General features: G+C 47.3%; 1 protein-coding gene across 1 annotated transcript in view; it reads right to left on the bottom strand.

Moving 5' to 3' along the window:
- ZDHHC7 (zinc finger, DHHC-type containing 7) overlaps window positions 1-13,778 on the bottom strand; it is a 29,603-nt gene that overhangs the window by 8,166 nt on the left and 7,659 nt on the right. Inside the window, exons 2-3 of the mRNA XM_006762234.2 lie at window positions 10,282-10,367; window positions 6,534-6,865 (exon numbers count right to left, since the gene is read on the bottom strand). Of these exons, the coding sequence (XP_006762297.1) occupies window positions 6,534-6,848 (315 nt within the window). The 5' untranslated portion in view covers window positions 6,849-6,865; window positions 10,282-10,367. The remainder of the gene's footprint in view (window positions 1-6,533; window positions 6,866-10,281; window positions 10,368-13,778) is intronic.

Below are 13,778 nucleotides of genomic sequence, written 5' to 3'. Positions count from 1 at the left end.
GAACGACCAGTCACTATGATTCGCACTGACCACCAGGAGGCAGACGCTCAATGCAGCTGCCCCCTGGTGGTCAGTGTGCCAGAAGCTGGACTCACAGGCCTAAGCTGTCAGTTGGGCATCCCCCGAGGGCTCCCGGACTGCAAGAGGGATGTCTGACTGCCCACTTGGGCCCAATCCCCCAGGGAGTGGTCCTAAGCCAGAAGGTGGACATCCTCCGAGGGGTCCCAGACTGCAAGAGGGCATAGGCCTGGCTGAGGGACCCCCCCCCCACTCCCGCCGGAGTGCACAAATTTTTGTGCACCGGGTCTCTAGTGATTTTATAAAATACCATCTGCTCCTGGTGATAGTTCAGCATCACACATTTCCATCAGAGGAAATGGACCACATTTAAAATTCCAGCCACCTTAACTTTTATGAGACACACATGTACTTTTCCATAGGAAAAACAAATGTGGTAAATACCCTTCTGAAAAGCAGAATATGACCCCCTTTTTTTTTTAAAGGAAATTACTTATGATTTCTTAGTGAAGAAAGCTGTTCTATCTCTTTTTTTAAAATATATTTTATTGATTTATTACAGAGAGGAAGGGAGAGAGATAGAGAGCTAGAAACATCGATCAGCTGCCTCCTGCACATTTCCTACTGGGGATGTGCCCGCAACGCAGGCACATGCCCTTGACCGGAATCGAACCCGGGACCTTTCAGTCCGCAGGCCGACGCTCTATCCACTGAGCCAAACCGGTTTTGGCATGTTGTATCTCTTGAGGGTAGACAAACAGTCGTTGTGAGAAACTGGTGACTGGAGACTCCCTCGTGGTGTGCAGGCACTTGCTGGCTCCAGACATTCCGTTTGGCTGCTCAGAACCCTGGGCAGCCAATGAAGCTCCTTAAGGGCCGGTCTCCTCAGGTCCTGGAGATGATTTCCGTGAGGCCCTGTAGCGATGGCCTACACGTGGATGCTGAGTCTTTCGAGGTGAGCTTATGCAGACCAGACACCCAGTAGAGGAGCTGGCCTGTGCTTGGCTCGCACCACTAGCAGATGCTGCATTCACAATCCACTCCAGTGTCCCTTTGTCCGGTTGGCCGTTCAACCAATCAAAGTGTAATATGCTAATGATATGCTAAGGCCACTCAACGACTCACTATGACATGCACTGACCACCAGGGGGGCAGTCGACTGGTTGACCAGTCGCTATCATGTGCACTGACCACGAGGGGGCACACGCTCAGACTAGTAGGTTAGCTTGAAGCTGGGGTCCAGCCGATCAGGACTGAGCAAGACGGGCAGGACACGCCCTGGAGCCCTCCCGCCATCCTTCCCAAGCTGGCCAACTTCCCATGTCCCTCCCAGGCCCCAATCGTGCACCGATGGGGTCCCTCAGCCTGGCCTACACCCCCTCGCAATCCGGGACCCCTTAGGGGATTTCGGAGAGCTGGTTTCAGCCTGATCCCGCAGGCCAGGCCGAGGGACCCCACTGGTGCACAAATTCGTGCACCAGACCTCTAGTAAACATATCCTCAGGTGAGGATTAAAAAAAAAAATCCCAAGGAAATAAGCAAGAAGGAACACAACAGAGATCAAGAGATATAAGAGATAGGTGCACCAATCGCAAAGTACAGAACTCATTTGGATCCTTATTCAAACAAGAAGAATGTAAAAGAACTGAGACCACTGAGGAAATGTGAGCTGTAACTGAAGAGGTAGGGAGAAATTAATCAGTAGCTCCACATGAGCTACGGGCTTTGAGGCTATGCTTTTATAAAGAAAAGCCCTTACTTTTTAAAGATACACACAAATATTTACAAATAGTTTTATAGTGTCTGAGATTTACTTCCAAATACTCTGGGGAGGGGAAGAGAGGGAGTTAGGTGAGGGTATGGCTGAACAAGACTAACCATGGGGTTCATTACACTATATTCTCTCTATCTGTGTAAGTGTGAAACATCTATAATAATAAAAGCGTAATATGCTAATTAGACCGGACATCCTTCCAGGTGACCTTCTGGATGAAGTCAGGGCTGCAAGGGAAACCTGGGTCCTGGGTGCCAGAGGGAAGCCGGTGCTGGCAGCCGGGGGAAGGAAGGCCTACTGTTGCACAGATTTTGTGCTTCGGGCCTCTAGCCTATAAATAAGAATTTAACATGAAGCAGGGGCTTTGGAGACAGACAAATCTTGTTCGAATCCCAGCTTTATGTGGGGTCTCATTTTTGGATGTTGGTCTCATTTACTCCACCTCTCCTAGGTGCTGGAGGGTTAATGAAAGAACATCTCTGGCAACACCTGGCACAGGACCAACGCTCCTCCAAGGGTGCCCTTCATCGGCACTCAGCAAACGTCTGCTAAGAAGGCTGGTGTTCATAAAAAGAGGCTGGGCCCTGGCTGGTGTGCGCAGAGTATGGCCTGTGTACCAAAGGGTTGCAGGTTAGATTCCTGGTCAAGGGCAGGGCCTGGGTCTTGAGGTTCGCTCCCCACCCTCAGTCAGGGCGAATGCGGGAGGCAACCTGTTGATGTGTCTCTCACATCAATATTTCTCTTGCCCTCCCCTTCTCTCTCTGTCTGTATCTCTCCCCCATCTCCCCTCTCTCTGAAAAAGTAATGGAAAAAAATATCCTCTGGTGAGGATTAACAAAAAACAAAAACAAAAAAAGGCTGGGGCTTCAGGACAGCAGGCTCTGGTGAGGGGTGAGCGGCCACTTTGCAGTCACTCGGTGTCCCTTCACAATTTTAAGTTCTCGGTGTTTCCCAACGTTAAGATTGGTGAAAGTCTCATCTTCCAATAGCTGGGCCGTTGCTTTATGATCAGATTTCTGCTCCATCAAAGGTCATGGACCACATCATCCTTCCTGCTCCTCATTCGAAGTACAAAGGGCTTTTCTCAAATAACAAACTAAAGCCAATCCTAGCAAAGGCTGCCTAGGTCCTATTGGTTTAGCAAAAAGACATGAAGCCGCAGTGGGCTATCTGCCCTGCCCTGGGGTGGCGTGGTGGTTCTAGCTGAGCCCACACTGGACCCTGGGATGGTAAAGCCGTGCTCTGCAAAGAAAAGAAAGCAAACCCCCCATTGAGAAGACAAGAGTGGACACCTGACCCTGCTGGGCCTCATAGTCTCCCTTCAGGAATGTGGATCTGGAACCTAATTCCAATTGCATGCTCTGTGGGGCTGGCTACCTTCTTCCCTAGGCGCAGGGAGAGCCGGGATGCTGGGCAAGACAGCATACCCACAGGACAGAGAAAGCCTGTCCGCCCCAGCCCCAGTCTACCTTTCACGGTGTTCACATCCCGGTTCTGCAGCCAGCCAGGCTCTCTGCAGGACTCTTGCCCTTAGGTTCCTCCGTTTTATTTACACTGACTCCCAGTGGGTTCTGTAACTTGCCACCAGAGTTCTGGTGTGGCCTGGCTGAACCAGTGACATCCAAATGGACAGAGCACTTAAATGGACACTTCTCCAAAGACATAGGAATAGCCAAGAAGCACATGGAAAGATGCTCAGCATCACTAGCACCACTTCATTTCCTGAGGCGGCTACGACAAAAGGTGAACAAGACGAGAGGATGCAGAGGAACTGGACCCTCAGGCACTGCTGGTGGGGATGAAAAATGGGGCAGCTGCTGTGGAAAACAGCCTGGCGGTTCCTCAAAAAGTTCAATGCAGAGTTCCCACATGACCCAGCAATTCCACTCCTAGGTATGTACACAAGAAACGAGCCCAGGTCCACATAAAAACTTGTACGACATTTTCATGACAGCAGTACCCCTAACAGCCCAACGTGGAAATAACCCAAAGGTCCCTCAAGTGACACTAATCAACTAAACGGGGTCTGTCCACACACAGCAATGCTACTCGGCCGTGAGAGGATGAGACAGTGGCATGTGCTGCAACCTGGACGCACCCTGAAAACCTCACGCTGGGCGAAGGGAGCCAGGCATAGGAGGCCACATATTGTATGATTACAGTTATGATTCCAGAAGAGGCAAAGATTGAAAGTAGATTAGTGGCTGCCTAGGGCTGGGGGAAATGGGGAACTAGGCAGTGATGACTACGAGTGCAGGGGCTTTTTGGGGTGATGAAATGTCTAAAATTGATTGTAGTGATGGTTGCACAATTCTGTGAATGCACTAAAAATCACTGAACTATGCACTTTGAACTATGCACTTTGTGGTGTTTGTGGTATATGAATCAAATTCCAATGAAAAAACTGATGTCCATGATTTCAACTCCTCCTCTAGCTTGGTCTGCCTCCCTCTCATGCTTCTACTCAACACCACAGTGACGCACACACCCACCAGGGACAGAGGGGACATTCCGCACACACCTCCCCCAGCTCTTGGGACTTCCGGTAAGAGTTCTGAGGCCTTTTCCCAGAGGAGGAGAAGGGTGGGGCCGGGAGCTACACAGCCAGGAGTGAGAGACAACTATGCTTAACAGAGGAAACAAACACACTCAGACAAGGAGTGTCTGCCTGGTCAGCCTCCATCCCCTGAGGCCCCGCCCTGCACACTCACAACTAGGGACCTGTGTGTAGAGGAGGTCCCATCACCAAAATGCTACAAAGGATGGACTCATCCAGCTTTCAACATCCAGGAGGATGGTCCACACCAACAGGGCTTTCCCGCGAACGAATATGTGAGTAGAAACCATTAATCTGGGCCCTGGCCCTGTCACTGCCCCCTCTGTGGCCTGGTGTGATGTTGTTGCTGCAGTGAGGACAGGGGATGGAGATGCACAGGGGCCAGGAGCAGGTGTGTTCCCAGAGGGAGGCTTTGCTGTGTAAAGGGAAGGAGAAAGTGTCCTTTAAACCAGCAGTCGCCAACCTTTCGGACCTTATGGAACACCAGTGGTCCCCGGACCACTGGTCAGTGACCGCTGCTTTAAACGTCTCTGAGGGACATCATATCCGGTGATGGTGAAAGACCCCACAATCAGGTGAGGCTATAAAACCATGGGCAGACTTAGCTTCCAAGTTGTCACCTAAGTGCTGCTCCCAGCTGCCCACTGGCTGGGCCTATGATACTGCCCGAGGCCCAAGACCTCCACTGGGCAAACAGGCAACAGAGTAAATAATCTAGGGTAACATCCTGTGACACGAATTCAGACACAACAGAAGTCAGGTAGGTCAATGTGTCAACCACATTCCGTGGACTGATCAGTATCGGTTTATTCTCAGACGAAGGCCTCATCTTATGTATAAAAAAGTTTTATAACAAAACATTAATTTCTTGGTACCTTTTAAGAGGAAGCTTACCAACAGACGTGAGCCAGTAGACTTGACTGTACAAATCAGGAGGCCCTGCACCAATGGCTTAAAACCACTCTTTTAATGCTGCGGTGGAAAGGACCTCTGCAAACCGAACACCACACCGATCACGAAACCTAGCTGACACCTGCAGCAGTTCCACTGGCGGGAGAACTCTCCCCTGGGCTGCAGGCTGCCCTCCCACAAGCAGCCTCCTCTGGACTCTGAGGTGAGCCTGGAAGCCAATCTGGAGGTGATCCCTGGCTGAACTTCGGGGATCACTACCATTTTGCCTAACCAGAGGACGCCTCAAAATCTCAGGTTAGCTGCCTTACGCCCAGCATGGAGGTTCTGAGTCCTGGGCCTTCAAGACATCAGCTCACTGTGTGAGAGCTGGCCCATCTTTATTCTCAGGGAAATGCTCCAAAGACAAGCCCAACACGCCACCCTTGTTCTCGAACACCGGTGCCAGCTCGCTCACTGCACTGAACCTGATCTCTGTTTAGCAACCGCTTTCTCCAAGGTCACCCTCACCCCTGAGGGAACCGGTAATTAGTGACTTCTCCCTCTCGGCTTCGTGCGGCTGAACCTTGACCTTTTACCAGCTAGAATGAGCCGTTTACTTCTGATTTTAGCCGAGACTTAAAACCAAGAGAATTATAAAGCTAGCAAGAACTTAGAGGTAATAGCTACCCTTTAGCCCAGCGGTTCTCAACCTGTGGGTCGCGACCCCTTTGGCGGTCGAACGACCCTTTCACAGGGGTTGCCTAAGACCATCCTGCGTATCAGATATTTACATTACGATTCATAACAGTAGCAACATTACAGTTATGAAGTAGCATCGAAAATAATTTTATGGTTCAGTTACAACATGAGGAACTGTATTTAAAGGGCCAGAAGGTTGAGAACCACTGCTTTAGCCCAAAGAAGTTAAATTAGTTGCTTATGGTCAAAAGGCAATTGAAAAGGTTAGCAGAGTGGTAAAATCTAGATCCTGTATCTCTCAGCTTTCAGTCCATTCCTTAGAGAAATGAAATATTTAAACGAGGAGGGATTTTAGAAATTATTTAGTACAATCTCTTCATTTGAATAAACAGCCAGCGGGAATATTTTTCATTAACATACCATGCTATCACTTCTATTTAAGCGATGCTTACTCTCCAGTGAAAAACGCTACAAGCCTGTATTTAGGAATTAATAAAAACCCGAGGTTACAGGAGCAAGAGGCCGTCTGGCGCACGGCCATGTCACAATAGACCAGACACGTGGGGAAAATGCAGCGCAGCAGCGAGTACTCACGGGGTCGGTGAGCATGGTTCTCAGGTGAGATGACAGGGCAAGCACCGCTAAGCAGTTAAAAATGACTCCGTTGACCACGGAGTACCAGAAGTCTTTGGAAGGCAGCAGCATGACAAATGTCACCACAAAGTCTGCATAGACGACTAGAAGCCACGTCATGACAGCGCAGATCATGCCACAACCGTCATGGATGAACCAGACCCTGTCAGCCGCGTCAGCCTCGGAGGAAGAGGAGGACGAAGAGTCATAATGGTCATTTTCGGTCAGGAGAGGATGGTGTTCGACATCACGGAGCCGGTGTCCTGATGACGGCATGATTTCCCCGATGCACCCTAGAGGGGGATTGGACACAGAGCTGATGAGGCTCCCGGGGAGCACACGCAGACCTAGCCACTGCCACAGAGGGACAAAGATAATGAGGAGAACAAGCCCAATGCAGAACCACAGCACCCAAGTTCCAGAGCCCCATGGAACACGAGACTTGTACCACGGCTGCCACCCGCTGTCCACACCACAGCGCTTACCTGGGTTTTCTCCATGTGATTCTCAGTTTACTTTCATTCCTCCCTCGTTTTAGCTCTGATAATGCTGATCATGTTTTGGAGGTAGGCTCCCATTTTTATCTCTATCTTCTTCAACTCTATACTGTTTCTAGAACACTCTTCCTCTCTATTTTAATCTTTTAAAGTTTCCTTCACTTATAAACCCATTCTTTTGGCACCTTTCCTAAATTTCTACAGTTCTGGATACCTGAGAACATATAGGGTCCAACGAAAGGCAAGAGGAACTTGCATTTTTTCTAGCAACTTCTTTAAACATATGACCTTCTCTATCAATGTTTGTATAAGTGTAGTGATACTCGTGATAAAGACAAGGAAAATAGAGTCAGCGTTCATTTGGCCTTAGCGTTCATTCAAGGGACAGAAAATCACTGGCAGCCTTTTAGCCAATGACCCAAGTGCTTTCTCAGCACAGGTGCACTGCTCATCTTTCAGACAAGCACAGAGCGAGGGCCCCTCCCCTCTGTGAAGGAGCAGGAGTGGGGAGAATGGGTGCTCTTGGAGTCAAGTCTGCTACAAGTGATTACCAGCAGTCTTTGAGTCTGGGCATTTCAATATATGTACACACACACATCCTATCCTATATAATAAAACCCTAATATTCCAATAGACCAAACAGTGGAACAACTGGTCACTATGACTCACACTGACCACCAGGGGGCAGATGCTCAACATAGGAGCTTCCTCCTGGTGGTTAGCGTGCTCCCACAGGGGAAGCACCACTCAGCCAGAAGCTGGGCTCATGGCTGGCGAGTGCAGTGTCGGTGGCAGGAGCCTCTGCCGCCTCCACTGCAGGCGGGCGGTAAGGAGAAAGGGGTCCCAGACTGCAAGAGATCACAGGCGGGGCTGAGGGACCGCCCCAGTGCATGAAATTTCATGCACCAGGCCTCTAGTGTATATATATTTATTTCAGAGAGGAAAGGAGAGGGAGAGAGAGAGAGAGAAACATCAATGATGAGAGAGAATCATTGATCGGCTGCCTCCTGCACGCCCTCTACTGGGGATCAAGCCCGTAACCTGGGCATGTGCCCTGACCGGGAATCGAACTGTGACCTCCTGGTTCCTAGGTAGATGCTCAACTACTAAGCAACACTGGCCAGGTCATTTTTTTGTTTGTTTGTTTTTCCTTAAAGGCAACTGGAGGATAGTAATTATGAAAACATTTAATGAACAAATGAACTTGCAGATGAGAGTTCATTCTGCAAATAATTTGAAAATTCCCCCTTTATATAAAAACATGGACTGGTATAAGAGAGAAATAAAAATGTTCCCCCATGTTCAGTAAAATAACACCTGCTCTTAGATCAGCAAAAATATCTTTAAGATTTTGTTAAGTAAAAAAGAAGAAACTAAAAGGTAAGAATTGGGTCGACCTTAGCCAGCCATTCTCTCAGGCAGGGAGCATGAATGAATGTTGACATCACCCAGATTTGCCTGCCCACCTTCCCCTGCAAACACCTCCGCCGAGTCCATTCCTCTGGCATCCACACCCTGTAGGACCCAATGTTTCTCTCTTCCAAACAAGGCATCCTGAAAAGACAGCTCTCCTTCCTCCAAGGAGCACTTTGAAAGGTCTGTGAATATCAGACATGAATATCTGGAGAAGAGGTGCAAACTGCTTCTGCCCACCCCACTCTAACGCCTGACTCTACCAGAGGGCTGACACTATCCAGACACTTCTACTGGTCTAGAGCTCTCAGGGCACGCTCATCAGTTCCACTTGCAGTGCATGGACCCCTCCCCACAAGAGCTGCTGTCTTCCCTCCTGGTCGGCCTGGATGGAGGGTCTGGTCCTCGCTCCCTGTGCTCCCTTTGTTGCCTGTGTACTGTTGGCAAGTGCGTGTTTGTTTACAGACAGATCAACAAGAAACTGGTACCTCTGAGATGCGATTAATTCCTAGTGATTTCCATAAGTTTCTTACTGAATCGTAACTGTACATGCAGACCTTAAGCTGAAAAATTCCTCCAGCAGAACCCCTCTGCTTTAGGGTGACTCCTCCAATAGAATGCTTTCTATGAGAAACGATGCTGGGCAGTAAGATAAAGAGCTGCACAGCCACATGTCCAGAGACAGACTAGCTTTTTGTCAGCACAGTGTTGGTGCGGTGTAAGCGCCCCCCAGAAATCAGGACCTTGAATAGCTTCTAAAGACACACATGCTGACCAGCTGAGCCAATCCAGCCTAACCTTCCGGTGGAGGCACTGGTGCGGATGGCCAGAGTGCAGGACACAGCCAGTGGTGCTCCGCCTCGGCGGGAACCACAAGGACACCAGCCACTGGCGTGGCAGGACATTCCTGGCGTGCATAATAGAGTGCTGGTGCATAATGCTCGTGGGCTTTAGAGGCAAACTTGTTAAATCCACTAGAAGACAAAGGGAAAAGTATCTGATAGCCAGGAGTGACTTTCTTTTCAAGAATGCAAGCAATGGATGCAGCAAGGTTAAGCTGGATGTGTTCAGTTGTCTGTCATCAACTGCACGAGCATTCTGCTGAGTCACTGTATCCACTTCACTAATGCAGCAGGAAGGGAGGGGAGGAAATGAAGAAACAATTCCTTTACATTGAACTAATCTAAAAATACTGGGAGCATGAGAGCAATGGTACAGTGATTCTCGATGCAAAACTAAAATATACACACTCATTACAAGAAGGCTGCAATCTTATTCTACACTAAACACCAAAATCGCTATTGATTTAATACTCCTGAAGACCATTTTTGGGAGAAACCTGAAAGCACTATGCATTGACCGATGGTCAAGAAGATGTCGCATCATCGTTTTCCAACTTAATGTGATTTTTGTCTACACTTCTGACGCCCAGCTTCTTGTCCTTTCACTAAATAAAGCCTGGTTTCACAGAACACGAAAGCTACACTTCAGACCTCCATTATTTAAGGGGACAACCGTACAAGCAAAAACATTCCATTCCATTTATACTAAGCATTCACTTCACTTTGTGAAACTTGCTAATAACTTAACTTTCTGGTTGCCCTGCCCCACCCCTATGATATGCTCTCCTTCTAGGACAGGCAGTAAGCAAACCAAGGACAACAGGCGGAGAGAAATATTTCCTTATCACCATTAACCTTCTGTGTGGCCTGTGCGGCCTTTTCAATGGCATGCCACCCGTGTCAGCTGTCAGAAAGGCAACAGTGATTATACACCTGAATGAAGAACCACACGCTCACCTCACAAATTACTTTGAAACATTACTTGAACATTTTGCGCCTTTTCTTCAGGATCTGAAGGTACATACTGTCCTATGTGATAGGATCTGAAAGAAAATAAAAATTCATTAGAAAAGTTAGTTATTTTATGACAGAAGAGCATACAATATTTCTTAGGGTATGATTAATTTTGGGAGCATATATAACCAACATAACATTTTACATGTAAAGTGCTATTATTGAGAACAGTCCTTAACTATGAATCTTACTCCTCTAAATTTTCACTACTAGTATATTGATTCACAATCCTGAAAATTGCATATTTTAAGTCTGTCCATTTCCCCTTCTGCTATTTTAGCCTCAGTGTTGCATACAAATATTTTAAGCTGAGACCAAATCTGCCTAGCCTGCATCCCAACAGTCAACATTTGTTTTATCAGCCACAGCAAAGGGATTACAGAAAAGAGGGGCAGAATGAGACCAGGGGTAAGAAGTGCCGGATAGAAGGAGCAAATCACATGAGGGACCATGGTGCACGGGGGGGAGGACCACCCTCTGAATAAAGAAGCTCCCAGTTCATATCTCTCACTGGCAGGTGAGCGAGTAGACAGTTTCTCTAGAAGCACTCCTGTAGCCCAAGAGAAAAGGCCTGGAGATACCAAGATGCAGGGGTCAGATACCAACAAAGGGGTCAGATTCACTGACACATTCTCTAAGACAAAGGCACCAGAGGACATCCTACCATGGCTCCAAGGGCTCGGCCCAGCTCATTCTTGAATATGAACCAACAGCCAACAGTCAGGTGTTTTTGAAGAAAACCCAAAACAGGTCTCAATAAAGACAGCCCCAAAAAGAAACAGGGGGAGAAAAAGAATTCAGAGCAGGCATGACGTACAGAGAAGAAAGCTTAAGAAATAAGAAACTGTACTGGTGAAACAAAAACAGGAACATTATGAGGACTTCCTAGTTATTGAATAATAAAAATATGACAGTAGAATTTTGAAATCTCAAAAGTAGAATTGGACAAAGAAAGGGGAAATCTCCCAGAAAAGAGAACTAAAGGACAAAGAGAAGGACCTCAGAGGAAAAAATAAGATTAAAGGACAGTCCGGGAGCCCATCTTCCAAACAGCAGGAGGTGGGCAGGGGCAGCCTCCCAACATCTCCCGCAGCACAGCTCACAGCTGGGCTTCCATTCTGCTGCCAGGCCATGTGCCTTACGGCCTGTCCAATATGGGCCTGTTTTTAGCCCATATTGTAACTTTCTGCTTAAACAAGCCCTCAGTTGGTTTCTTTTCTTTTTTTTTTAAATTAAATTTATTGGGGTAACACTGGTTAATAAGTATATAAGTTTCAGATGTACAGTTCTAGAATACATCATCTGTGTATTGCATTGTGTGCTCACCACCCAAAGCCTAGTCCCCTTCAATCACCGCTTATTTGACCCCCTATACCCTCTTCATCTTTCCCCACCCCTTTCCCATCTGGTAACCGCCATACTATTGTCTGTGAACGTGTTTTTTGTTTTATATCCCACATATGAGTGAGATCATATTGCTGTTTGCATGATATTCTCACAATCCACCCGTGCTGCCCAAATGGCAGTATGTCATCCTTGTATAGCTGAGTAGTGTCCTTTGTACATATGCACCACATCTCCTTTAGCCAATCATCTGTCGAAGGACACTGGCTTGTTTCTATGTCTTGGCCACTGTGAATAATGATAGGGGTACATTATTTTTACAAATAAATGTTTTCAAGTTTTTCAGGTAGATACCCAGAACGATTGCCAGGTCACATGGTAGTTCTACTCTTAATTTTCTGAGAAACTGCCATACTGTTTCCATGGTGGCTGTGTTCCCACCAGCAGTGTGCAAGGGTTCCCTCCTCTTCACATCCTCTCCGACACCGTTATTACTTGTCTTATTGATGATAGCCATTCTAACAGATGTGAGCTGGTATCTTGTGGTTTTGATTTGCTTTTCCCTTATAGCTAGTGAAGTTTTCATAAATCTTTTGGCCACCTCTATGTCTTCTTGGGAAAGTGTCTGTTCTGGTCCTCTGCCCATTTTTTAACTGAAAACAATCTAATTAAAATATGGTGGTGTTTTCTGAAACCAAGACTCCTGACTTGGACACCAGGAGGCTGGTGTGGCAGAGGGTGAAGGGATAGGGGTCTGGGAGGGATTAAGAGGCCTGGAGGGCCCTGGCTAGTATCTTAAGTGGTTAGAGCAGCGGTCACCAACCGGTGGTCCAAGGACCACTGGTGGTCCATGAGGTCCAAAAGGTTGGCGATCGCTGGGTTAGAAAACTGACCCACACATATAAGGGTCATCCCTGACCCCAGCTGGGGCAATGCGGGAAGGTAACCAATCGATGTCTCTTTCATCTCTCTCTCTTTCTTTTTCTCTCTCTCTCTCTTCCCCCCCTCCATCCCTCCCGCCCACCTTCCACTCTCTCTAAAATTCAATAGAAAAAATATCCTCAGGTGAGGATTAAAAAGAAAAATATTAAAAATTAAAAAAGAGCCAAACTGGTTTGGCTCAGTGGCTAGAGCGTCGGCCTGCGGACTGAAAGGTCCCGGGTGCGATTCCGGTCAAGGGCATGCACCTTGGTTGTGGGCACATCCCCAGTGGGAGGTGTGCAAGAGGCAGCTGGTCGATGTGTCTCTCTCATCATTGTTTCTAACTCTCTATCCCTCTCCCTTCCTCTCTGTAAAAACTCAATAAATTATATTTTTAAAAAGCTTTAAAAAGAAATAAAAAGAGGCATGGAGGGTATGTTTCCTTAGTCCCTGCCACTAAACAGATTCTGGTGTTCCAGGACCCAGAGGCTGCTCAGTGCTTCCTCAGGTTTGCTGCACGCCCACCGGGCCCAGGCTCTGCAGTCAGCCTCCCCGCCCACACCATCCATGGCAAGTCTCCTCAGGACTTGGTTCACCCTCTGCACGTACCTGTACACCCTCCCGCCCCGCCCTCAACACCACCCTAACGCATTTCCGGCTCTGAGTCCCTTCTGAACTTGTTAATAACAAATGTGGCCACAAATGCCAAGCTGCTTAAACTAAAGGTGACTTTTAAAATATGGTATTTGTATATTGTGATTTTATTAAAATACCTAAGCAACAGCCAACAACCTTAAGGGAATTCAGGAGTCAAGACCCCTCTTAGATTTACTTTTAACTGTATCTTTGGTTCAGTCTCTTAATCTCTTCCCCTTACTATTTTCCTCGGCAATACACAAGATGTATATTTCTCATAAACTAACTAAAAACAACTAAGTAAACAAATGATATCAGGGTTTTTTTGGTGATCAGTTACTACAAAAAAGAATTAAGTTACAAATTACTTCACTAAGGCAATGAAAAGAAAAATCTACCCCAGAGTTTGGTATTCATGTTTTTATTAATATGCTGTTTGAATTCATCATTGTTTTACATTTCATACACCAATTGGTGACTTTTTTAAAGCACAGAAATAAGCAAATCTCTGCTTCAAACCAAAAAAAAGAATAAAAAGC

Source organism: Myotis davidii, unplaced genomic scaffold (assembly GCF_000327345.1).
Source record: "Myotis davidii unplaced genomic scaffold, ASM32734v1 scaffold77, whole genome shotgun sequence".
Taxonomy (NCBI): Eukaryota; Metazoa; Chordata; class Mammalia; order Chiroptera; family Vespertilionidae; genus Myotis; species Myotis davidii.
The sequence above is the reverse complement of the archived record's forward strand: the minus strand, read 5'-3'. Positions and strand labels throughout refer to the sequence as shown.